At 50.0% G+C, this 23,770-nt stretch overlaps 3 protein-coding genes and 1 long non-coding RNA gene across 10 annotated transcripts in view; 2 read left to right on the top strand and 2 right to left on the bottom strand.

Annotated features, from left to right (window-relative positions):
* Positions 1–3,590: 3,590 nt before the first annotated feature.
* DDIT4 (DNA damage inducible transcript 4) lies at positions 3,591–5,067 on the bottom strand. Its single transcript, XM_057403226.1, has 2 exons — positions 4,928–5,067; positions 3,591–4,753 (listed from the first exon to the last, which is right to left on the bottom strand). Exons 1-2 carry the CDS (start codon positions 5,022–5,024, stop codon positions 4,278–4,280), a joined length of 573 nt encoding a protein of 190 aa, XP_057259209.1. The 5' UTR covers positions 5,025–5,067; the 3' UTR covers positions 3,591–4,277.
* Positions 5,068–9,823: 4,756 nt separating this feature from the next.
* On the bottom strand, positions 9,824–15,027 carry ANAPC16 (anaphase promoting complex subunit 16). The gene is made up of 3 exons (XM_057403347.1): positions 14,743–15,027; positions 12,538–12,612; positions 9,824–10,680 (listed from the first exon to the last, which is right to left on the bottom strand). Exons 1-3 carry the CDS (start codon positions 14,882–14,884, stop codon positions 10,565–10,567), a joined length of 333 nt encoding a protein of 110 aa, XP_057259330.1. The 5' UTR covers positions 14,885–15,027; the 3' UTR covers positions 9,824–10,564.
* The window catches only part of ASCC1 (activating signal cointegrator 1 complex subunit 1), a 41,163-nt gene continuing 31,810 nt past the window's right edge, over positions 14,418–23,770 (top strand). For 5 of the 7 annotated variants that reach the window (XR_008971456.1, XR_008971457.1, XM_057403343.1 and 2 more), the window contains exons 1-5: positions 14,418–14,770; positions 17,578–17,699; positions 18,451–18,550; positions 19,481–19,578; positions 21,025–21,203. Coding sequence is in view for 5 of the 7 variants with exons in the window: in XM_057403343.1 (XP_057259326.1) it covers positions 14,664–14,770; positions 17,578–17,699; positions 18,451–18,550; positions 19,481–19,578; positions 21,025–21,203 (606 nt within the window). In the remaining 2 variants the exon portion in view is untranslated. Of the gene's footprint in view, positions 14,771–16,698; positions 16,857–17,577; positions 17,700–18,450; positions 18,551–19,480; positions 19,579–21,024; positions 21,204–23,770 lie in introns of those variants that run through there. The other 2 variants (XM_057403342.1, XM_057403346.1) reach the window with 2 other exon arrangements.
* LOC130596074 (uncharacterized) lies at positions 14,918–15,762 on the top strand. Its single transcript, XR_008971458.1, has 2 exons — positions 14,918–15,025; positions 15,389–15,762. It is a non-coding gene; the product is annotated as an uncharacterized LOC130596074 (long non-coding RNA).

The following is a 23,770-nucleotide window of genomic DNA, read 5'->3' as shown; positions in this document are numbered from 1 at the left end:
GGATAAACTGGATTCACTCTTCAGTTCATTTTTGTCTAAAGACATTTCCAGTGAGAACAGTCCCCCAACACGCTTAGGGGAATGAATCAAGCATGGCAGCTCCTGGGTGGGATGGCAGGGGCTGGAAGTGGTGAGAGGTAAGGTGGTTTCTTTGTCATTAAGAACCCACATGCTCTGTCTTCAGCCATTTATTTGTTTTGCAAAATACTGGCTCGCCTGTTAGCTGCAAGCCTTACTATCCCACAGGCACCGTTACTTGGGCCTGATTTTAAAGGGTTGGGGTTTCTTGGTTGTTTTGTTGGTTTCCTTAAATTATTCTTCTACCTTTGGATGGAAGTTGGATGGCATTTGGAAATAGCTTCTACTAGAGGCTCTGGCTAACGGGCACAAAGAGATCCTGGGGAGGGGGTTAAACAAGAAACATGTTCATGTAAGTTGCTGAATGTCTTGCACTACAGCATTCCTTGCCCAGAACCTGCCCACCAAACCTTTTGATTATATTTTTCCAAGTAGATACCCATGGATAATAATGAGCCAGAAGGCGTAGATCCTAACGGATGCTCAGAGCGGCTGTATCTCGATTTAGAATTAATTATACAATTGTACATCTATAAATAAATGTTTACAATCTGAAAGGCTCCTGCTGCGTTGGTGTCCTGCAGATCCTTGCCCCAGCCAGCTCTGGTTTTACAGCTCCTTCTTCACACCACCTTTGTTGCATCCACACAGGTATTCAGTGAATGGGATTTGGTGTCTCTACTGTCCCAGCAAGCCCCAGTGGCTGAGAGCTCCAGCACTGCAGAGGCCTCCCCAGCGTGGGAGAGGGAAGGACAGGGAGAAGCTGGAGAGCAGGTAGTGCCCCCTGAATTAGCCGTGGGTCCTGGTAAGGGGATGGCAAAGGCTTAGAAAGACATCTTTGCTTCAAACTGGTTCCACAGGGATGCTCCCAGTAGGGTGCCTCGTGCCTCATCTTCTCTTGAATCAAAGCACTTTTGTTAGCCAGGTCCCCCACATCCTCTGGCCAAGCTGTTTTTGGGGATGCTTTATTCTCACTCCAGAATCCCACCATCCTGGCAGCATCATCCCAGTGTTCAAAGGTGACCTTCAGACAGGTCTGGGGAGGGCGGTGGGCAGGAACGTGTGGGCTTTGTCCTGGATGGAAATGTGGCCTAGACGTTTCCCAAGAGGAGAAACTGCTGGCTCTTGGGGCAGGCCTGACCCCTCTGGTGCTCCCCCCTGCCTCCGTAGCCCCACACATCAAAGGACTGGAGGTTTTGGGGTGGTTTCTTTCCCACTTTCCCATTTTTTCCCTCCTCTCAGAGGCCAAGGGGTCACGTCGCTTCCATTTCCCCTTGGCACTGTGTTCTCAGCCGTGGCAGTGAGTCAGCCCTGCTGACTTCCCACAATGCCCATGCTGGCTGGGAGTGTCTGGCATGAACCAACACAGCCCCCAGCAAAGCCCTAGTGCCACTGGCACAGACCCTGCCACTCCATTTACCTGCTTTAATTCTGTAATCAGCTGCATCCATGCAGAAGGTTTTTGGGTGCTTTTGCTGCATTTTGTGTCATTCCCAGCCCAGAGCAATGGGAGATGCTTTGCACTTTCAGTGTGCTGGTCCCTTCCCACTCACCAAAGGTGTGGGCAATTTTGGCTGCCTATTGGCTCCTTCCCTACTTGGTAGGTCATTAGCCCGTGCTTTTAATTGGAGTGGTGGCCAAAGGCAGGGAGGCAGCAGGGGAAGGGAGGTGCCCCATGATCATCCTCTTCCCACACGTAAGGAGTGAAGGGGACCCTGCATATGACCACCATCATTTTTGGCAGCAACACAAGAGGGTTTAGCATTATCCAAGGACTAAAATCCCCATTTGCCTTATTGCTGCTGATGTCCCAAAAATCTCACTTCTCCCAACACCATGATGACACCTGGACTCCCGGGACCGAGGCCAGTGCCACAAACAGCCCCATCACCACCTCCCAGGTCCCAAAATATCCCTCTGCCTGCCCCCTGCACTGGGAGATGCTAAATACAGCCTCGCTGGAAGCTCCTGGCACTTTCCAGGCAGCTGCCAAACCCCAGGGACCTTGAGAGCCCCCCAGATTTGTCACAGAAGGGCCATTTTGCTATAAATAGAAGCAAAGCTTCACCTGCCATCACTCTGCAGCTGTGACCATGGGGCATTTCAGGGGCGTATGGACCCACATGGAGGGTTTTGCTGGGCACCCCCCCAACAAAGAGGCTGTCATTCTGCATTGTTTTTCATTCTCTTGGCATTATTCCTTGTAATAATGATTTAAATGAATGTGATGTGGAGGCCCTCACCCACCCCAGAAAGGCTGGCAGGGAACAGGCGAGACACGGGGCCATCCCCTCTGCGTGCTTAGGGGCTCGATACATAAAACTGTGTATTTATAGAGATATATATATATAGATTCAAGACACAATGTGTCTCAGAGGTGATGACGGCACAGCCAGAGCCAGGCCACCGGTGTTGCTGCCGTCACCGTGCTGTAAATCTCTCACCACATGCTGCTTCCACCCTGTGCTGATGGTGCCAAAATCTGCTTCTCTCCTGATTTCACAGCAAAACTTAGGGTTTGGAGCTTCCTTTGCAGCCCTCTCAGTGGCTCCAGGGCTGTTCTGGTGGGTGGTTTTGTGCTGGGCAGCCCCTCAGGGCACTGCACCGCCTGACCCTAGCATGGGGATGCCCCTCACGTGAGGGAGGAAATGCTCTGGCATGAGACCCTTTGGAAAACATCCCACCTCGCTTTGCACAATGTGGGTTTGTAAAGGCACGTTTCCAGCTGTATCCACCAGGCATTCCTTGTTGCCCTGACTGCTCCGAGGCAGTATTTACATAGGTGAGCAACCTCATCTCCCAGCACTCCGGCTGTGGGTTGTCCTTCTCAAAAGCAACTTTTTTTTGGTGGAAATTTTCATCAAAAAGTTACTGTTTGTCCACAGGAGAGTGGAAAAAAAAAAGATAATAAACCCAAACCAAACAACAAAACCAACCAAACAAAAACCAACAGAAGCCTGAGCCAGAACAAGCTCACATTTGAATGGAAATGGTTTTTCAGGCTGGCTTTATCCCTCACACCTTCTGAGGCTCTTCATTTGCCAAGCAGCTCAATTGCCCTTTAGTGAAAGCCTTTTCTCCGAGTGACTCTAATTGCAGGCTTGAGTAATTGGTCTCATTTCTGCAGTGTGTTTGGAGCTGGGGAGCGCTCCCCCGGCAGGTGTGAGCCTCCCACCTCCCTCCCTCATCACTGCAGCCAATGCTCCTGGCTTTCTGCCCACCCCCCCACAGCTCCCATGGAGAGCAGCAGCCCCTCGCTGGGGAGCCCAGGCACCGCTCCCCAGGCACAGGCATGCACCTGGCTGGCTCAGGGGTCTGACTCAGCATCCCTGAGTCACAGCCCCATGCCCTGCAATTAGGAGCTGTCACAGTGGGATTCCCCCCCTTCCCAAAGCCTTCAGCTCCCACCTGCCAGGAAAAAAGATTCCCAAGGATGCCAGAGGGGATTTCACACCACTAGACAGCGGTTGCATCATCCCTCTCTGAACCAGAGTGACAACGGAGACAGCAGGTTATCAATTAAGACAAATTTTATTAGAAAAGTAAAAAACCACCGACACGATTGCATAGGAAGTCTTGCACTTGAACATCAAGTGTAGGAGTGTAAACTGTAACCAATGAAGCACCCACAGCGTGTCACGGTGAGGGGTCCTGCCCTCCGTCCCCTGTGTCACCTCTCCCACCATTCACTCTCCCCTCTCACGATCCAAGACCCAACGCGATTTCAGACCCCCCGTCCTGCATCACGGGGAGCCCGCACAGAGCTGCCCAGATGCCAGCAGTGGGGTTTCGCCTTTGATCCAAACTTACAGCTCAGCTGTCACTCACTCCCACACAGCCCCTCCCCCAGAAACCCCATTGATTACAATCCTTGTTACAAAAACCCCATGATTAATCAGCCAACGGGAGGAGGTTGCCTGCCCCCAGCAGCTCGGCTGCCACATCCGGGAGCGCAGTCACCGCAATCACCCCACAATCATCGACAGTGTGAAGCAACCTCCGCCCGTGTCCTGGCCGGCTCTGCTGCCAGGGATGCCCCGGCACAGGCAGGCGCTCCGCGGGGACCTCCGCCTGCCCCAACTACTTCCACCTACAGCCCTACTCCAGCCTAACCTAAACTACAGCAGCTGCCAGGAGCTGCCACGCTCTAACCGGCTCTTCCAAAGCACTTGGGTAAGTCCCTTCTCTGGCACAGCCCATCAGCACTCCTCTATGAGCAGCTGCTCGGAGCTGTACAGCTTCTTCTTGATGACCCTGAAGCCCGTGCTCAGCTTCAGCGGCGTGAAAGCCGGTCCCGAGGTGAAGAGTCCCTGGATCTTGGGCCACAGGCGGGAGTCCAGCCGGAGCACCAGGGTGAGCTGGAAGGTGGGCACCACGGCCGGGTCCACGGTGATGTGCCCCACGTCGTGGCAGGCCTTGCCGTGCTCCACACAGAGATCAAGGAGGGCCCCGCGCAGCCCACACGGTTCACTGCAGGCCAAGCGCAGCAGCTCCGTCCTCACCTGCGCCAGCAGCTGGGCCGGCATGAGGAGCCGGGAGCAGCGCTTGGCGCCCAGCGGGGCTCTGCCCAGCGTGGTCTGGACCAGGTCCATCAGGTTGGCACACAGCAGCTCGTCTTCAGGGTCATGCAGCAGGTCCAGGTCCGGCAGGGAGACACCATCAGCGTATTCAGCATCTGCAGAGAGAACGGGATGCAGATCAGCACCGGGACCACCGCCTGCGGACAGGCTAGGGTCTCACGGTTGTGGAGGCACGCTGAGCCGGGGGTTGGGGCTGTAACTGTGGCACAGCACCTTCAACTCAACCCCACGCCCCTCAGGACCCCAAGGGCGACTCCCACCCCGCTCACCTCCCTCCGACCCGGAGGCGCTGCCTAGCGACTCGCAGTCCGAGGTCTCCAGGCGGCCGGGCTCGCCTCCCGCCAGCCGGTGCCACAGCCCCGGCATCGCGCCACCGCCGCCCGCTCTGCCCTACACCCGCCGCGCCGCCGCCTCATATAGACCTTCCTGAGGAAAATAAAGCCTGCTGAGTGAAACGTGTTAAAAACTGGAAGGCTCAGCACAGTGATTTTGTTCAGTGCCAGGCTGGGGTAACCCCATCTGCCTTTCCCAATGGAGCCATAGAATGGGGGCAGGACACTGTCCTGTTCCGAGCCCTCTGCTCTGGAGGCGGAACCCCACAGGTCAGTGCGTGCTGGACCCTGCGTACGTGACCTTTCCAAAGCCAGACCCTGCGGAGCGGAGCGCAGGAGCCGAGGGCCCATTAATTGGTGATAAAGGGCTTGCTTTGTCCTCCTGCCGCACTGCCCTGGCTTTATCAGAGGAGCTGAGCACATTCTGAAGTCACTCCGGGTGCTATCTTGGGTACTGTCCTTCCTGAGCAGAGAGTGATAACAGCCCAGCAGTGACAATGGTGGAGAGCAAATGTGGGTCAGGAGGGAGGGGGACAGGCTCTCCATGCCAGCACCATGCTTGCTGCCTGTGACCTCTGTGCTGGCTGACAGGTGTGAGTGTCCGGACACCCCACCAGCAGCTGTAGTGGTGGGAGTCAAAGGAGAAGCAGGGCTTGGATCCGTCACCACTTCGGGAGCAGAGGCCCAAGCCGGGGGAGCAAGTAGCATCCCAGGGAGGTGTGGGCCAGAGGGGCTACGCAGGGAGCTGGGAACAAGCCCTGGCTTGCGCCCATGGCATGCAAAGCTACTGCTCTGCTTTTTGGGAGAAAGCATGAACCAACCCCAGCTGTTAAAAATACACACCAATACTTGTGCACTTGCGGTGCGGTGCAGTGCAGTGAAGTATGTACACACACACTCGGGAGCGGCTGGATGGTGCTTGGGATCCTGTTTTTAATGAAATCTATCTCGTGGCTTTTTTCTCCCCACAGCCACCAAGTGATTGGTGCAAGTGTTCCCTGGGTGAGGCTGAAAATAGATGAGGAACTGCTGGCTTTGGGGTCAAACCAGGGGGAAAACGGCAAATAAATGAAAAGGAGGTACAGGGCCACAGGGAAGGTGCCCTGCTATAAATAACCTTGAATTCTGAAGCCCAGCATAAATATTTTTCTTTCTTTGCCATAACACTGCCTGGCAGGCAGGGAAGCAGGCAGCCTCTGCTGTGATGGCAGGCTTTAAAGTGAAATGTAAGTTCTGATCTCTGAAATCAAATAATCCTAACACGATGCTGCATGCTCCTGCTTTTGCTGGGAGGGGAGGTGATGCAGGGCTTGCAGCTCCTCTTCCTTTGCGAAAGAAGCTGCAACCCAGGCTGAGGAGAGCCTCTAGAAAGTTTGGTGCTACAAAGCAAAATTTTAACTACAGTGTTTGTAATCCCTGTGCTTCCCCTCCCCAGGAACTGCTGCTGGCATCAACCCAGCGTGACTTTTGTTAGCCAAGCAGCGTGTCCTTCCCCCTGACCTGCAGTCCTTTCTGCGGAGATCAGAGGGGGTTCGGGATGATGGGTGAAACTTTCCGGACAGCCTGTTCCTGGCCTGCTGTGCCTTGTGGGACACACACATACCACACCCCCCAAATGAGATTTGCTCCATCACTCCCATTTCCTGCCTGGCCGGCTTTGCAAAGGGTTAAGCTGGAGCTGTCGGGGTGGCTGGCATTGGGGAGGGTCCTGGCTAGGCCCCTGCCCAGGATGTGCTGAGCTCAGCAGTTCTGCAGGGCTGCAGGGGGAGGGGCCGGAGGAGAAGGAGGAGGAGGAAGGGAGGGGATGTACCGGTTGGGGGGCCTCAGTGAGTGACTGTGCACGTTGGGTGCAAACCGTGTCCCACATATGCGGGGGGGCACATTCCTACCCCATGGGGTGGCTGCCACTGTCCATGGTGCGGTCCCTGTCTTCACATTGGGTTTCAGCAGCTCCATTGCCCCAGAAGCTGCTTTTAGGTAGATTTACACATTGTTTTGGCACACAGTTGCCAGTTGGGGTTGACACAGAGGCTGGTGTGATCATCTGTGTCCAAGTGGGGAATGTAACAAAGGGTCTCGGCTGGAAGGAAGCCACAGTTTTTGGGCTGCCCCCTAAGTGCCTGCAGGGTGGGTGCCTTTTGAACCCTCTCTGACCCTGTCTGTAGTCACCAGGTCCCCAGTGGTGGCAGGGGCTGATGGGCACACAAGGGGTGACCCCATACATCCTTCACCACCGTGCTGAGCCTGGGGCCAGCTCTCGGGGGCGAGCTCTCAGAGGCGAGCTGAAGGCTGCAGCTGCGTGGGACGCTGCAGCAGGTCCCGGCGTGCTGCTGGCTGGGCAGGTCTCCACCACAGCCGAACCTTTCAGGCTTCTCTACCCCCAGGACAAGCAGCTGCAGGCAGGCTGCCTGCCCGCGACCTGGGGGAGTCGGGTGGGGAAACAAGGAACGTGCACACAAGCAGGACCGTGGATGGGTTTTGGCAGCCAAGAGGCCAAGTGCTGGGTTGACATCGTGCCATTTGTATGGTGGGGGCTGTGAAATTCATCTCCCGAGTTCATTCATTTGCCTGCCCCAGGTAAAAGCCATAAGCTGGTGCTTGGGGGCCTGCCCCCCAGTCCTGCATCCTGGGTGTGGGCAGAGGCCCTCCTGAGCCGGGTGCTTTGGCCGAGCCACAGGGCGAGCGTGTGCTTTGGTGCCACGGCCAGCACTGGGGTTGCGGCCAGCAGCGAGGAGTCGGGGGGGGGGGGGGGGGAGGCACGAGTGTGGCTTGCGCACAGTACATAACGTTCTGCTGCGAGCACCCACAGGAAAACCAACTAGCAGCCCTGAACCGGGCTCTTTGTTCAGTTTTTTTTACTTTCCCTCCCCTCCCCACATCAACTTTTGCTCACAGCTGATGGGCTCCCTGCCCCCTGCTGCTCCCCTCCCAGCTGCAGCCTCCAAATAGCCCCAGAGTGGCTCACCCAGCCTTTGATGATGCTGCAAAGACCCCTGAGGTGAGGGGCAACAGGCTTCAAAACCCTGGGGAGGAATAGTTACCACCGGCTCTGCTCCACAGATCTGTAAAATAGAAATAGGGCAGCTGGGGAATTTCCAGCTGCCAGGGAAAACCTGCGTTTGGAGGAAGGGGAGCACAAAGCTTTTTTCGTTTACTGTACAGCAATCCCTCCAGTTTTTGCTGCCTTACATAAAGTGTTTACTGAGCCGGAGGAGGGAACAGCCAACAACATGTTTTTGCATTTGTAGTACTGTACAGGCTGAACTTTTCACTTCCTCTCAATGGCTCTCACACATGTGTCTATTTTGGTGCTGGGCAAGCATACAAACAAGCCGTGTACTGCATGGAGCCGGGACGTTCCCTGCTCCTGCTCTGTTCAGCCATGAGCCCAGCACACCACTAAGAAACAGCTGGAAAACACGGAATGGGTGGAGGACAAGGGGGGGACCTGCCTCAGGGAAATCTCAGCCCCCCGTTTTAGAACCTCTGGCATGCACTGGGCTTGCAGGGAGATGTGGGCAATGGTTGGGCAGTGCATCCTGCCAGCAGAGCCACAGGCACCAATCCCCCAGTCTCCCTGGAGGGCTGGCGAAGTGGAAAAGTTTCAGGTGGAGCAGTAAAAAGGAAAAGCTCTTTCTGTATCTGATTACGCCGGCTGCAGCACGTAGGGGCAGCGAGGTGTGGGGGGACTCAAGGCCAGTACGAGGGGCGAGGGGCGCTGTGTGCCGGCAGACAGCAGAAGGCTCGCAACTCTGTTTCCAAACCCCGCAGGGTTGTCTTGATACAGGGGGTATTTCTGATGAGTTTGGCCAACATACGTTTGGTGTTTGGAGTAAGGATTAAAACCAGATGATTTAAAACAAAACGGTTGATGACTGAAACGCTCCCTTCTTTTCAAAATAGTTGCTCGGGGATGGAAGTTTAGCACCAAATGCCATCACGTTTAAAGCAGTACTGACCAAGGACCAGCTTACTTTGCAGGAGGCCCTGCAGAGCAGGGGCTGGCAGCCCGCCAGCACCAGGAAGAGGTTTTCCGGGCTGGGACACGTCTCAGCTGAGCTGTAGCCATACATGAGAACGTCCAGACACCTTTTCAGAAACCGTATGGTCACTTTGCATGGGGTACAGGCCTGGAACTGGGGCTTTGTCTGCAGATCAGGCCTTGCTTTTGGGTGACATGTGGCTCTGGATCACAAAAAGCTGACTCTGATACCAGGGCTAATTTAGAGACAAATACAGAACATGCCTGCATGCTTCCCCCTTTTTAGCTAACAGAAATTGCTGGCCATATAACTATGATGTTTCAATCCAGATGTGGCTGGACTAAAATAGTGAGTAAAAATAAAATCCTCGTGTAAATAAGAAGTTGAAAATGGAAGAATTGGGCATCTGGAGCAATAAGTGGTCTAATTGCTTAAGTAGAGTGCTAAGCCTGTCTCCTTGCTGCCTAGAAAAAACGTGGTGTTGAGGCTGTAATCAGTGGAAAAATGAACACGTTTAAATGGTTCTGCCAGAGGATGGAAATCCAGTTCCCTTCAAGAACAGCAGTGAAGTACAAATGAAAACAAGATGATTAAAACGGATGGATTTAAATAAGGGGTTTCTGCTGGCAGAGCTAAACAAGGATTAAAATCTGATTTAAATCAATCCACTTTTGAGCACAAAGCAAGCGTGGTTTGGTTCCTCTCAGAGGGTTTCTTTTAATTTGAACTTAAGCTGACCATTGTAACAGCCAAGCTGCTTCTGAGCTTCATTAAACCTCCCATTACCTATGGAACAGCTGACTGTTTCTTTCATCAGACCCCCCTGCACAAGCTTTGAAAAGATGAACGGTTTCAAAGACACAATTCTTTTATTATCACAGAGCAATCTAATATGTAACAAAGAGAAAAAAGAGTTTCAGGGTATTAAAGATACAGCTTCTGCATTAGAGAGCAGTGTCCTACCAGCACTTGTTGTGCAGACACAAGGGAAACAGCAAGAGAGAAAACAGCTCCAGTGATACATGCGGTGGCTCTGCAGAAAGCATCACCACTTGCCCCCTCTTAACCAGCCTGGGACAGTTCCTGTCCTGTTCATCCCCCAAAACAATGGCTAGGGGTGAAGAGTGTTTTTGGCAGGATGGCCTACCTGTGCTCTACAGAGGCCTGGCTCGAGCAACAAGGACACGAGCTTCCCAGCTCACCAATCACCCGGTCCTTCAGCCACGCAGAGGGAAAGGCCAGGCCAAGTTTCTGGGTTGCTTTCCCCCCCCCCCCCCCCCCCACTGTAAATCTTCCCTTCTCCATGAGCAATAAGGGGATTCTCCAAGTTCTGTGAAACTGATCCTACCTTGTAAGTTACAGAAACTGAGCCCCGCCAGCCCGTAACACTGCAGAAGACTTGGAGAATCCCGTCATTTCCATTTACTGGCAGCTTTATGGGGGATCCCTACTCTCAGCTTAAGAAAAACACAACAAGAACCCAGTCCTGCTGATGCAGCTGTCAGCATCTTAATAAATGGGGGGGTGTTTTTGAAGCCAGGCCAGAGAATGTTTTACTTCTGCTCCCTGACAGCAGCAATCCAAGACACACTCAGCCCGAGGAGGGAGTGAATCCCAGGAGCTGCTCTATTGGCTTGTACCTCCACTCATCTGCCTCCAGCTCTTCCACCAAACCGGCTAGTTTTTCCATCCGTGCGACTTGTTGATCTGCAAGAAGTTCAAAGGTAACTGTGGTTTGCAATGACAGTGCAATTAAACCTTTCAATTAGATGCAAATTCCCAGCTGCCAGTGGGGAGCAGAGCAGAATAAAACCCACCGAGCCAATCTGAATACAAACCCACTCTACACAACGCCCTGTGCAAACGGTGAGACCTCAGGAGAAAGCAGGGACAGGCTTTTCTGCCTTGTCCGGTGCTCAGTGTGTATTTACCCATCCCTGCCCGTGCCATCTGAATTCAAGTCCTAACAGGGAAACACGAGGTTGATTAGCGTATGGGGGTGAGAACAGGATGAAGCTCATTTCTTTAGCATAAATATTTATAGTGCAAAAGAACAGAGAAGTTCAGAGAGAGCTTGGTCAGCACACGGTAGAGCTGGGTGCAGCACAAGGAACTCCTCATTTTAATGAAGGTCCTTTGAGGAGGGCCTGGATGACTCCAGCAGAAAGGCTCTGCAATCAAAGCATGCTAATGACATAAAGGTCCCTATGGAGAGACAGGATGCCTCCCTGGGGATCCCCAAGACATCTTCTTCCTCTTAGCTTTATTTAAAACCAGTTGTGTGTTGGGTATGCAGGCTCAATTTTCAGTCAAATTGCCTGCCATGGTAGGGAGATGAGAACAGCCCCTTCTTCTTTTGGCTCTGCTCAAAGTTTAACACCACAGCAGTCTCTTGGAAGAATGGCCCAGCACAGCTGACTTGCTAGCAAGAGGCGTAACTTGAAATGTGCATGATTTATGCTGACTGCAGCAGTGGGTGCTTTTAAGTGGGACTGTTCTCACTCCACCTCCTGCAGCCGAGTGCTTCTGGGAACTGTCAAACAAACAAGCCAAAAAATGATGACCTTAATCTTTTTTTAAGCCTTTCCCCTTTCTTATGGGGAGGGGACTGGTGCTCCATAAATGAATTTCAAAGGCTGGTGATTATCAGGGTGCCAGTCTGTGCAGCAGCCCCTGGTAGTTACAGCCGCAGTAGCACCAGGGCTGTGGAAACAATAGCTTTGAAGCTTGGCTTTGTCTTATGGTTCAGAAATACAGGAGCACAGACTTGCAGGCTGCTGCACATTCCCAGACCTCCTCCTGACAACCCTTGCTGGTGGAGGACAGGAAACCTTGCTGGTCTGAGACAACACATGGAAGTACCCATTCTAGCTGAAAAGAGGTGGGGACCAGAAAGGATGTGACCCTCTTGCAGCAGACACAAGCTGGTGCTGAGCTCTGCTCAGTAACTTGAGAATGAAAGTTGTTGTGCAGTCAAGTTCATCATTCAGTTACAGGCAGCTAGTCAAAAGCCCCAGGAGGGAAGCAGTTCAAACAAGATGTAAGGCTCTTCCTTGGGGAGGTAGGGAGTGGAGTCAGCCCCATCACGCCACACCAGGCATCTGCGTGTCCATCTCCTGAGCACCTTTGGAAACCTGGCTTGACCCTGCTGGTGTCACTAGGGCTCAGGCTGGGCAGAGAACCAAAGGTGGAATCAAGTGTCTGTGTGCCTGGGGCCATAGAGACAGTCAGTGCTGGGCCAAGATCAGAGTGTGGGTGTTTCCTGCCCATAACCTCCCCTGCTGGCCTCACCTCTCGCGAAGGCAGCGCGGTACAGAGAGATGGAAAAACAACCTTCGAAAGGCACGGCCTGTTCCCACCCAGGCTGTGTGGGTTCTCCTTGCTTTGCATAGGGCTTGCAAAAGGACTTGATGATGGCCTGACTTCGCCTTAATTTGCCAACTTAAAAGGCTATTCTGCTTTTTTGTGGTCAGCACCTGAGAACATGTCAGCCTTTTCTCTGTGTTCCCCTGCCATCTTTCCTGGTCAACATGCAGTTAAAATAGATGGCGCTGCAGTGCTTACCGTGTTTCACTTGCTTTAATGTAGATGCAACCTGATAGCTGAAAACAGATTCACAGAGGAATCTTTCGGAGCCATCTGTAAACAGAAAAAGGGAGGTGGTTTAATCTGAGAGTTTTAAGACTGAGCAGCCTTAACTGAGTGTCACCAACCTTCTATTTTTATGTCAGAGCTGTGGGTTTCCCTACTTGCCTCGTTCCAACACTTTGCCCTCCACTGAGCATGCATTGCTTTGGTTTCAAGCCCTTGTGACCCTGTGCTAAAATCTTGTGCACGGCTTTGGCCGGCTCCCAGTGTGGCTGGGGAATGGCTGTGACACCTGGGAGGCATCCCAGCTGATATTCTGTCAAGCAATTTTAGCCCATTTTAAATAGAAGGTAAGCTAAGGAGAAGCCAGCTAATACTATGGCAGTCTCTGGTTCCCTCGGGGCTCAGACGCTTCTGTCCTTGTAATGCTTTATGATTTCCCACAGACTTAGACCATAACCGTGTATAAAGGATTTCAAATAATGTGTATCTCCTGCCATCTAAGTCAGTAATTGATCACACAGTTGTCCCAGAAATAAAGCAATCTGGAATACATAGCGAACTGTGTGCCAAGTACTGATAGAGTTTACACTCCTCCCTTCTAATAAACATCCTAAAATACCTGAGGGTTTACGTAAAAACAAGCAAGTTAACGTAACAGTAAAAATCAGTCAGTGAGGATTTTGAACAAGAAACTGATATGCAGCTACCCTCTAGTACCCACCAGATGAAAGAACTGGTGTATCACCTTTTATCTCAGACATTAAAAACCCAACCTAAAGCTTCTTGTGACGGGGAGAGTGTTTAGTTGCTGGTGCCAGCCAGAGCAGACAAACTGCTGTGTTACTGGTAAAGAGGTCAACCCAAAGCAAAATCTATTAAAAGCTCCATGCCACAAAAATGACGGGAGAAGCAATTTCAAACACTAAGGGCAGAAACAGATCTCTGTCCCTGAAAAATCTGAATCCCAGGTAGGAGGGATAAGCTGGGCTTTTGTGCTCAGAGCATCCTCTCGCAAGCTGCTGAAATGCTATGTTGGTGCTGCCCTGTGCTATTTCCAGACATACACTTCCCTCTCCTCTGACTCCACAGCCTGGCTGTCCTGCAGAGTGGCTCTGTAGCTGCCTATTTGGTAATGTGAAGTGTTTCATTATTTTGAGGGCTCGTTAAGTTCTATGAGCAAGCCTTCAGTCATAATTACTTCAATAGACTGGCATATGTCCTCTAATGTGTAATAAAAACAGTCCTTAAATGATGTAGTGATCGGTTCCCAGCTGCCCTGGACTGCTGTGTCACTTCTGAGATGCAGGGCCACCCAAGCCCCGGTCCCAGCCACACCATGAACCTCAGGCTCACACAGTCAAGTGTGTAGCATAGTGACACAGGAAGTTCAAGGGGAGCTGGCAGACAGACAGACCCTGGCTTAACCCTGTCATCTGGAGGACCTGCCCTTCCTCCCTCACCCAGAGCAGGGGCAGGGACATGCAGCTGCATGTGTCTGGGTCCTCCTTCAGGCAGCCCTGTTGAGGAGGGTGGCAGGCTCAGGCACCCAAAGGTCAGAGGCAGTGCTGGATCAGAGCCCCAGCTCTCTCCAGGCGGCCCTGCAGAAATACTCCGACAAAACTGAGCCTGAATGGGGAACATGCTCAGCCTTGAAGGATTAAAGGAAATGTCTAGTCCTGATTTATCCTGTTGCAGACCTCTGTGGCAAGGTTTTATTTGGGTCGAGGGCAAAAGTAAGCCCTGTGTTTCCTGGCCAGAAGGGATACAAGATGCCTTCTATAATAGCCCAGTCAAATCCAACATGAGAACGCATTTTGCCAAGAAAAATACTCCTACTTCAGCTATCTTTATAGTAATTCCTGCCCAACATCAAAGGATTAGCTAACAATGAGCAATTAACACTGTCATGTTCCCTTTCAGGTAGATTGCTTCCTCATCTGAAGTGTCATGGAGCTAAAAAACAGGCGACTGCCAGAAAAATCACTTCCTCATGAACAACTGGTGGGAGAGCCAGGGCTGCTCAGGACCTACCCGAGCCCTGGTGCTTCCTTCCTCTCTCCCTTCAGCTTTTGCCAGCTAAAGTCTGAAAAGGCAGCAGGATGCCAAGTTCAGCAACTCCTTTGCAGGGCTGCCTGCACACCAGGAGCAGCAAGGAAGGAGAAATGCAGGAGCAATCACCTTCCAGCATCTCTCCGGCTCCTTTGGGGTAAGTGAAGAGGGCTTTTCGGGGCGGTGTCAGGTCCGAAACGCTGAACCCTGATCCTGTTACAGAGCTGCCGCTGACTCCACCAGCTGAGGAGGATGAGGAAGAGGCTGCCATTTCACCCCGTCCCAGCCTGGAAGAACAAAAAGGGAGCAAAGCCAAGTTAGGAAGGGCGTCTCGGAGTTTCCCAGGGCACAAAGCCAGAAACCGTGCACGTATCTGACAGCAGATGAAGGCAGTGAGGTCCAGGAAGAGGCAGTAAGCACAGCTCTGGGCTGCCATCCCCCTCTGTGGCTCAGCAGCCTCAAAGCTCTGGTGGTTCCAGACTGCCCTGCATGCATAGGAGAGGCCGCCCGCGCCTGCTACATGCACACACTGCATACACCCGCTGCAGAGACAGCTGCAGTTAGCTGTCACACCACGCGGTGGCACCCAGAAACTGAAGGTAACCCAGGCTCTGACCCCATCGGCAAGGGGACCTGGGAACTCAGCAGGGTGATCAGAGCATGCATAAAAATAACCTGGTACAGGTCGCTGGCCTGAATTCACTGCTTCGTGCTCTTCCTGCTCCCCAGGGGCCATAAAAAGACTTTTTATTTTCCTTTTTTGCCTTGTTTCCAGGAGCACAAACAGAAAAAGTGCTGCTTCCTCATAAAGCCTGGAAGCTGGTGGGACTGCCAGTTCCAGGGCTGCATCCTGCACAAAGCCACACTACACCTGATTCACAGCAACTGCTCTCCGAATCACTCCAGATGTGCTTTTACTTTAGGAATGCTGCATCTGACCTAAACTGGCAATGGCTGAGCATCCGCCTGCCTGTACAGCATAAGCCTGGTCGCCTCTCACATACCCTTTTCCTAGCCTTACTTTTAAAAGGAATTGGCTGTAGAGTTTGCCATGATGGGGTACTTCAAACTTGTCACATACCTCTCCAACAGTAAAAAAGCTGTCACTTGGCACTTGTAAGAAACAGCACTTGCTACTCTGCCAAACCACTTGCAAGCACTTTCCAATTATCCTGACCATTTAATACATTTGTTATCCTCCTTACTTAATACACTTCTGCAGACTCTTTAGGCTATGGAGATGGTGCCTTTGGAAAGCACTTAAGGATTTAGTGGACAAAATGTCATAACTAGGGATTGTGTGTTCATTCACATAGCTCAAGCTTGTTTATGGTGTGTGATACAAACCAGTGCAGCAGCTGGCAGGAGGCTGGAGGCTTACCGGTTGTGAAGAATAATGCCTGAATAGAAGAAACCTTTAATATGGTTACGATACATCCAGAAACACCTTCCTCAGCAACCCTGAGCAGGCCCGTCCCGCAGCGTTCCTCTGCCTGCGTGGGAGCGAGGCGCCAGGCAGAGCCGGGGCAATGGGGTGTGGCCGCTCCTGAGGTCTTGCGTTGAGGATTTCTGATACCGGCGCTGCCGTTAAAAACAACACAAAGCCCAAAACCTGAGTGAAACCGAAACAGTCACAACCATAACTTTTTTTTTTTCATGGCTTATTCTGTCTTTCTCTGTGCAGAGTTTACATAGAATGATAGAATCAACTCGGTTGGAAAAGACATTTAAGGTTGTCAAGTCCAACCATTACCTCAGCACTGCCAAGTCCACCACTAAACCGTGTCACCGAGGACCTCATCCACACGGTTTTTGAACACTTCCAGGGATGGTGATTCCATCACTGCCCTGGACAGCCTGTTCCAATGCCCGATCAACCTCTCTGAAGAAATTGTTCCTAATATCCAATGTAAACGTCCCCTGGCGCAGATTGAGGTTGTTACCTCTGCACTTCTTTCACTGACCTGCAGGAATGCCTTTTTATTTAAATGTAACATCAGGTGATGAAGGCAATTTTTTGGTGGAGTCTGTTTTCTGAGTAACAACATTTCTGTTTTAAAAGCAAGGCCAACTGAGATAGGCAGTGTTAACAGTTTCAGTGAACACAGACATTTATGTACCGAGAGAGTGAAGTCTGCCGATGACTGGCAGTGCTTTGCTTTTGCGCCATTCAGTGGTCTCCACCACAAGAAGTTTAACTCTGCCCTGTGTTTCTGATGTTGTTTGGAATAATGTAGGGCAGGGTAAGACTTCTATGCCTATGCCTCAAGCTTACTGCAGTGCTCTGCACTGGAGGCAGGAGGTGTAACCACTTACAGCAGCTCTGTAAGCTCCTCAGTGTGCTTTGTGTCCCTTCCCCAACTGCCTCCAGAGCACATCCAGGGAACTGGGTTTGCTTTTGAAAAGCTCCTTGGGAGAGAGAAACAAATGGAGGATGTGAGGTGTTTTGAGAGAGGTTGGTGTTGTACGGGAATCTTTGCAAGAGGTTAGGGTCTCTTTGCTCTGTAGCTGTGGAAAATTACGAGGCAGAACTGTTCATAGTTCTGAGCAGTGCTGAAAAGGCACATTGAGGCTGCAGAGAGTTTTAACTAAAACCTGTGAGTTTCAGGTAGAGTAGTGATCTGGTGCTGACCTTGCAGGGGCAAAAAAATTGATGCTTTATTATGTATTTCACATTACTTAAATTTTCCCTTTTTACTTGATTGTGCTTCATGAGCTGACAAAGAGTATACTTATAAGTTCTCTGAACGAGTAAGGCAAGGTTTGAGAAGGTATTGCCTTTCTGAAGTCTCTCATACGTCTGCATAGAAGGAGGTATTGCTCTTCTGGAGGTACAGACCTCGCTCTTTACTGCTGAGCCCATCAGAGCTCCCCTGATGCCTCTTACAAATTATGCTTGAGGAAACAGTGAAATTTACCTTTTGTTGGCATATGTTAGTAAAGCTGTCTATGTTTCTGCATTAGGAGGAGGAGCAGGATGGACGTTCTGCGGCCCACCCTGATAAGGATTGAGGGGCGGGTGTATAGGAAGAATGCCATTCAAGAGCAGGCCTACCAGCATGAAGAGGAGGATGATTTCTGTGCAGGTAAAGAGTGGGGCTTGAACGGTGACTGTGGTGCTGTCAGGACATGTTACAGGTGAAAGCATTGACACTGGGGATCTAGGGAGCTCTTGGTGTCATCTCTGATGTCTTTACGTGCACAAAGACCTGCCCATGTGATGAAGCAAAGTGTTTGAGAGGGAGAAAAATGCTTTGTGTTGGTCCCTGATGATCCTGTTGACCAAAATGGACATAATCCCAGTTACTTAATGCGGATTGGGTGACTTGCTGCTGACTGTCAGGTTTCTTGCTGGCTGTGAAAGATTTCTAGTAAAAGAGGAAAACAGATTGGCTGTGTGGATCTTCCATGCCAAAGGTATGAGAACTGATTTCCAAAACACTGTACCTGTACCCTTGAACCAAAACTATCCTCACCTTCTATTTGTATTCTTCTGTGACTTTAAATTCCTATTCAGGTCTCTGAATGGGCTGGCAGCTTCCACCCTGCCAGCAGAGACCATTTTCACTGGGTAGTTGCACAACTTCCACCTGAGAGAAAACCTGGGCTGTAACTATCACTTTCCTACACCTCCCAGTGCGGTGGATTTAGAAGTAGTCATTATGTTTTCTGGAGCTGGTAGTAAGGTGAAATAAAAAGCAGTTAGCCGCAATAGAGAGGAGTCCATTTCTTCTTTTAGTTAACCTTGGAAAAAGAAGCCTGTGAGACTACTGTCCTACATAAAGTGCTGCCAAACTTCACAAAGGTTGTACTAGGTCTGTTGTTTTTTTCTGTTAGGCCCTGGTGACTGTGCAGATGAGCCCTGTGATGTCTTTGTGGTGGAAGAGACTGAGAAAGGCTTCCAGTGCAGACTGGAGGTTCCCAGCCTGTTATACAAGTGAGCCTGTGTGTTTCTGGTTTATTTGCGTTTCCGCCAGCTGAGGAAGTGGTTGAGTGCAGAATAATTTTTTTTGAGGTTGGTGTAAGGACCGGATCTCTGAAGCGTATTACGTTATGTGGATGTGGATTTTAGCTTTTGGGAAGGGAAAATTGGCAATGCCTTTCTAGTACAGTTGTGCCATGCTTGAGTCCTAGCCTTTCCTGTGACAGAGACAGCAGGTGGTGCTTTCTTGCTGGCAGAAGGGTTTTTGAGCTTCTCTTCCCTTGAACATAAAAGCATCAGGGAGGGTGGGAGAAGCAGAGGAAGAACTGGGGCCAGCAGCCAGGCAGGGGGAATTTGTGAAAGCTTTGAGAGAAAGCACACACGACTGGAGTTGACTGTTCACTCCAATCTGATGTTTCCTGGGACGCCTGTAGTGTTCAAAGCTTTATCTAGTTATTTTGACAGTTTTATTGGTTGAATAGTTTTACTGCAATATAGGAAAGCAAAAATGTTCTGTTGTGTGTTTGGATACTTGAGCAAAGCAAAAAGCAGAAAAAGAGCCCTTAGTTCTTCATCAGCTGGGGTAATGGGAAAAAGGGATAACCCAGCAGACAAATAAGCTGTGGCAGGATGTGCTGGGAAGAGCTGTCATGGACAGCTGACTTATTTTAGTTTAAGCTAGTTGTGAGCCACAGCTCCACATTGTCCCTTGGTTCTAGGCTGGTCACATGCAGCATCTTGGGAGCAGCCTTTATACCTGCACCGAGTCCTGCTCATGGAGCTGTGTGCATTCATCCCTCCAGCATGGAGATCCCTAGTGTTGGGGAACCCAGTTGCCTGGAGCCAGCTTCAAAGCGAGGTTCATCTGTGCATGGCTGGACACACTTGATGGAGAGTGGCCCAGCGACACTGTATGAGTGACTCTCTTGCACTTTTATGCCTCAGGTACATCATCGGGAAGAAAGGGGAAACCAAGAAAAGACTAGAAGCAGAGACTCGAACCTCCATCAGCATTCCCAAGCTTGGAGTGGAAGGAGAAATTGGTGAGTTTAACATGCACAAAATGGGGGTTCTCTCATCAGCTCTTGCGCATATGCAATTTTAGCAGGGAGGAGGCACAAGAGATGTTTTTCGTTTAATTCCTGCTTGTGACATGGCACTGACTCACTTTATGGCCATGGGAAAATCACTTCACTTTTCTCCTGAGTTTATTTTTTTCTTGTCTGTAAATCCTTATAAAGCAGTGTAAGGGTTTTTTTTTTGGAAAAAAAAGATCTATTTTAAACCTATGAATAGTCTCATTGAAGTAAATTCTGGGCCTCAAATGACTGGCTTGAGAACTTTGGGCCTGAATGTGTTGGATTTTTTGTTTTGTTTTGAAAATACCATTTCCATTAATAAGAAACTGTAATACCCATCCAGAAAAAGTTACCATGTTGTATACTTATGCACAAAATAAACTTCAGCATCTGCTTTAATATGAGAAGTGTTCAATGACGTTGCTGCCTTTCTGGTGTAGTCACTTGATCCTGATAGTGAGAGCAGGCTTTCTGGTACCATATGTTCCTTCTCATCACTTCCAGTGACTTAAAAAGAAAGAAGGCATTGCTCTTCAGGGCTGGCCTGTGCGGGTTTCTGCCTGAGTGGCTCTCTGGAAGGGCCATTACGCACACCCTGGTGATAAATGGCATGCTGTAGAGTTACGTTCATGACAGAGCTGTGAGGAAAAAGTGACCGAGGGGGATCCAACTGTGGTGCTGCACAGGAACGTGGCAATACTTCTTAACAAGTGTATCTTGAATTCTTCCTGAGAACTGTGAAGGACTATTAGGAAGGTTGAGAGACATTGAAAACATGTAATAACAGGAAGCCAAGAAAATTTTGCTCCTTGCAGTTTTTTCCTTTCAAGCTCAAGTGTTCTCTGTTTGGTGCCTTGAAGTGCATGCACAGACGATAGAGGCCATCTTGATCTTTAATAGATTTTCTTTTTCACTTCGACTGCCTTTCTGAAAACTTGAAATAATGCCCTAGAAATCTGAAGAGATGCTGAAATGATAGACTCCTAGTTATTGTTTTTTTAGGCACTCAGAGCTGACTTTCTTGAGAGCAGAGGGATACTTTTGATGGCATCGTCCTGTCTGTACAGAGGAAAACATAGCCATGTCAGGCATTTTAAGTCAAGCAGGCAGTCTGGCAAGATTTCTCTGTGCATGGTTTGGGGGTTTAATTCCTAATGCTTCTTCAGTGAGCCTGGGGCTAACACTGGGGAGGTGCTGCTGTGCAGGCTTTTCTGATTCCTTCCTGGCATCGCCTGGGTGAAATGTTCCTACCTTCACAATATCCTCCAATATTGATATTTTAAAGTGCATGGATAAGTATAATGTAAAATCACAGTCCATTTAATTACTCTCTATCTTGCATGGGCATTGGTATCAGGAGTTTCACTGTAGCTTCACAGAAATGACAGGTGCTGCTTTGTTTCCTTGTAGTGATTACTGGGCAGCATCGCAGTGGTGTCATCTCTGCCCGAACGCGGATTGATGTTCTCCTGGACAGCTTCCGTAAGAAGCAGCCCTTCACACACTTCCTGTCTTTGGCTCTCAACCAGCCCACCATCCAGGAGAAGTTCCTGCAGTTCAAGGAAGAGGTGTTGGAGAAATGCTCAAAGGTAAGGATCCACAAAATCAAGTGGGAGCCCTTCAGCAGACTGCCATTTAATTTATTGAGATAGCTTTTTAGCATTTACCTTGAAGGCCTTATTCTGCTCTGTTTCCTGAATGTATTTTTAACAGGCCTTTTATTTAAGTTGGTGGATCTGCTGTGAATTAGATCAGTGCTGTTGTGAAATCTTATGGAAAGTGGAATGGCTTACTTAGCAAATTGTTAGTAAAATACTTTGCTCTCCTTAGAGATTTTCCTAGGTGAGAAGATATCTAAGATTCAAAAGAGTGTTGGGGTTTTTTGGTTTTAATAGGAAAGCTACTAAATAATGTAGTGGACCTCTCTATGTTTTATGTGATTTCTACGTAACCATGAAACCAGGTAGGAATTCACAAGTTTGCTGCTGCTTCTATTTCACTTTTCTTCTGGTTACTGACAGTAAGGGAAGATGAGTGTCATTACCAGAGCTGAGCAAGAAATTACTTGGTAGCACATGCCATCCTGCAAATCTAATTGCTTCCCTTCTTCCCCAAGAGACTTCGTGCTGACAGTCCCTCCTACTTACCTTCAGATCACTGAGGGCAGCAGGAAATACTTAAGCATAGAGAAAAGAGGAACAGAATGAAGTGAAAGCTGTGTATTCCCTGGTTTATTTTAGCATGCTTCTAGTTTGGCAGAAGTGGTATGTCAATGCACAGGCCCAGGCTGAGGGGAGGTAGTGGTATTAAATTACTGTATCCTCTGAGTCTGCTGGGAGGACATCTCTAAGCTAAAGAAAAGAGTTCCTCTTTGTGGCGACCATAGGTTAGATTGTTTACAAGCAGCAGGATTTCGGGGGCTGATATTCTTACATTCATGTCTGTCACTTCTGCTTATGCCCTTCAAAAGGGAAAATACAGTCTTGCAGCTGTCACAGCTTAAGTTTAGTTTCCTGTGCATGCTGTGGGTGTGAATTATCTGGTATCTGGAGAGATACAAGTTCTTGCTCAAGTTTTCGTGGTCACTTGCATGTCAGTTTTCTCATCTCCAAGAGCAGAACTGAGCTGTCTTCACAGTCTTGTCTTTCCTGGCAGTTCTAAGTCCCTCTCTGCCCAGCTGCCTGTTTCCATGACATTTTAGGAGCTTTCTATCACTCAGGTTTCCACCTGATGTTAGATACAGCTGAAATTGGCCAATATATCCAGGGATTACCAAACAGTGCAGTGCCACAAGCACTCTTTCCTTGGGCTAGGCTTGATCATCTATCCCAGTTAGCCAGTGGCAGCTACATTTATTAAAGCTTACTTTATCAAAGGAAAGCCTTGCAGATAAGGGGATGGAAACGTTAGCCTGAGAAAATGTTGGCTGGAGAGAGTGCCCAACCTTGGGTGGGGCCTGGCCATCAGTGGTGGCCTGGCTCCCTCTGTTGGTTCCTAGTTCCAGTCCTTGTGTGGGACACATCAAAGTTATGCAGAGAGAAATGGCTCTTTGCGGGCTGGTAACTTCAGCACAGGGCTCTAGTCACGGCTGTTCATGCTGTTGGCGGTGGGCTAAGACCATTGCTTTCAGTCTGGTGTTTCTCTTGTCCTTTATCCCCTTCTGCTTAGGCTTATGGCTGTTAAAGTCCTATCACTTGATCTCCCTTGAGATCTGGCCCTGCTCTGCTTGAAGCCTTGGTGTTCAGGACTCTGCTTATCTGATCCTCCTCTAGCTTTCTGCCACCAGGTCTTGTGGGTCTCTCCCTTACACGGCAAACCCAGACCTGCCTGCTGTTCAGGGTGGTAACCTCAGTGTTATCCCCTATGCTTTGCTGGGTTCTGGCTTCCAGGCTGCCTTGGTTGTCAAAAAAATCCTTCCAGTGTCACATCTTAGATGTCACATTTTAGATGTGGCCTCTTTTATTCATCTTTTCAGCTAATGCTGTTGTTTGTGCTCTCATCCTGTTTCTTTAATCCTACAACACACTGGCCTCACACAGGACTAGCTCTTCTCCTTGAAGAGCACTCATCTTTCAGGCTTGTTCATTTGGTTGCATCTCTGCAGACCTCCATTGGCCCAGACTTAGTTGGTCACCTTACTTGTTCTTCCAACCTCTCCTCATCTGTCTCTGTCACATTGTTTGCCTCTTGCTCACTCTTTGGTATCAGTTTGCATCCCTGAGTAGGCATGGAGTTTGCCATCCACTTTGAAACATTTATCTTGGTGCTTTCCCCAGTGTTGTCAGTTTCATTCAGAAGAAGCTGCCTGGGAGCATCTGCAAACCTTCACATGTTCCTGGTCTTAGAAAGCTACAGAAACCAAGACGTGGTCAGAGGAGTGCTGAGACCACTGCTAACCAGGCTAGTCATGTTAAGTTTTCCTCCTCTTGCCTGACCTTCTCACGGGGTACTATAAGGCTCTGCTTCACGGTCAGGGATCCTGCAGCATGGATGTGCCCATGGAAACACAATTCAACTTAACAGTTACTTCTGCCTTTCAGACCTCAGGCTTGAACTGTACTTAGAACCAGCACCCAGGTGTGACTCTTCCTAATACCAGTAACATCAGTATTTCTGAGAGAGTGTGGCACTTAAGACATGGCATGCCTTTTGCACC

Source organism: Pezoporus wallicus, unplaced genomic scaffold (assembly GCF_028554395.1).
Source record: "Pezoporus wallicus isolate ANWC-B61680 ecotype Strahan unplaced genomic scaffold, APGP_CSIRO_Pwel_v1 contig_4264, whole genome shotgun sequence".
Lineage (NCBI taxonomy): Eukaryota > Metazoa > Chordata > Aves > Psittaciformes > Psittacidae > Pezoporus > Pezoporus wallicus.
Note: the sequence above shows the minus strand (reverse complement) of the source record. Positions and strands in the feature narration are given on the sequence as shown.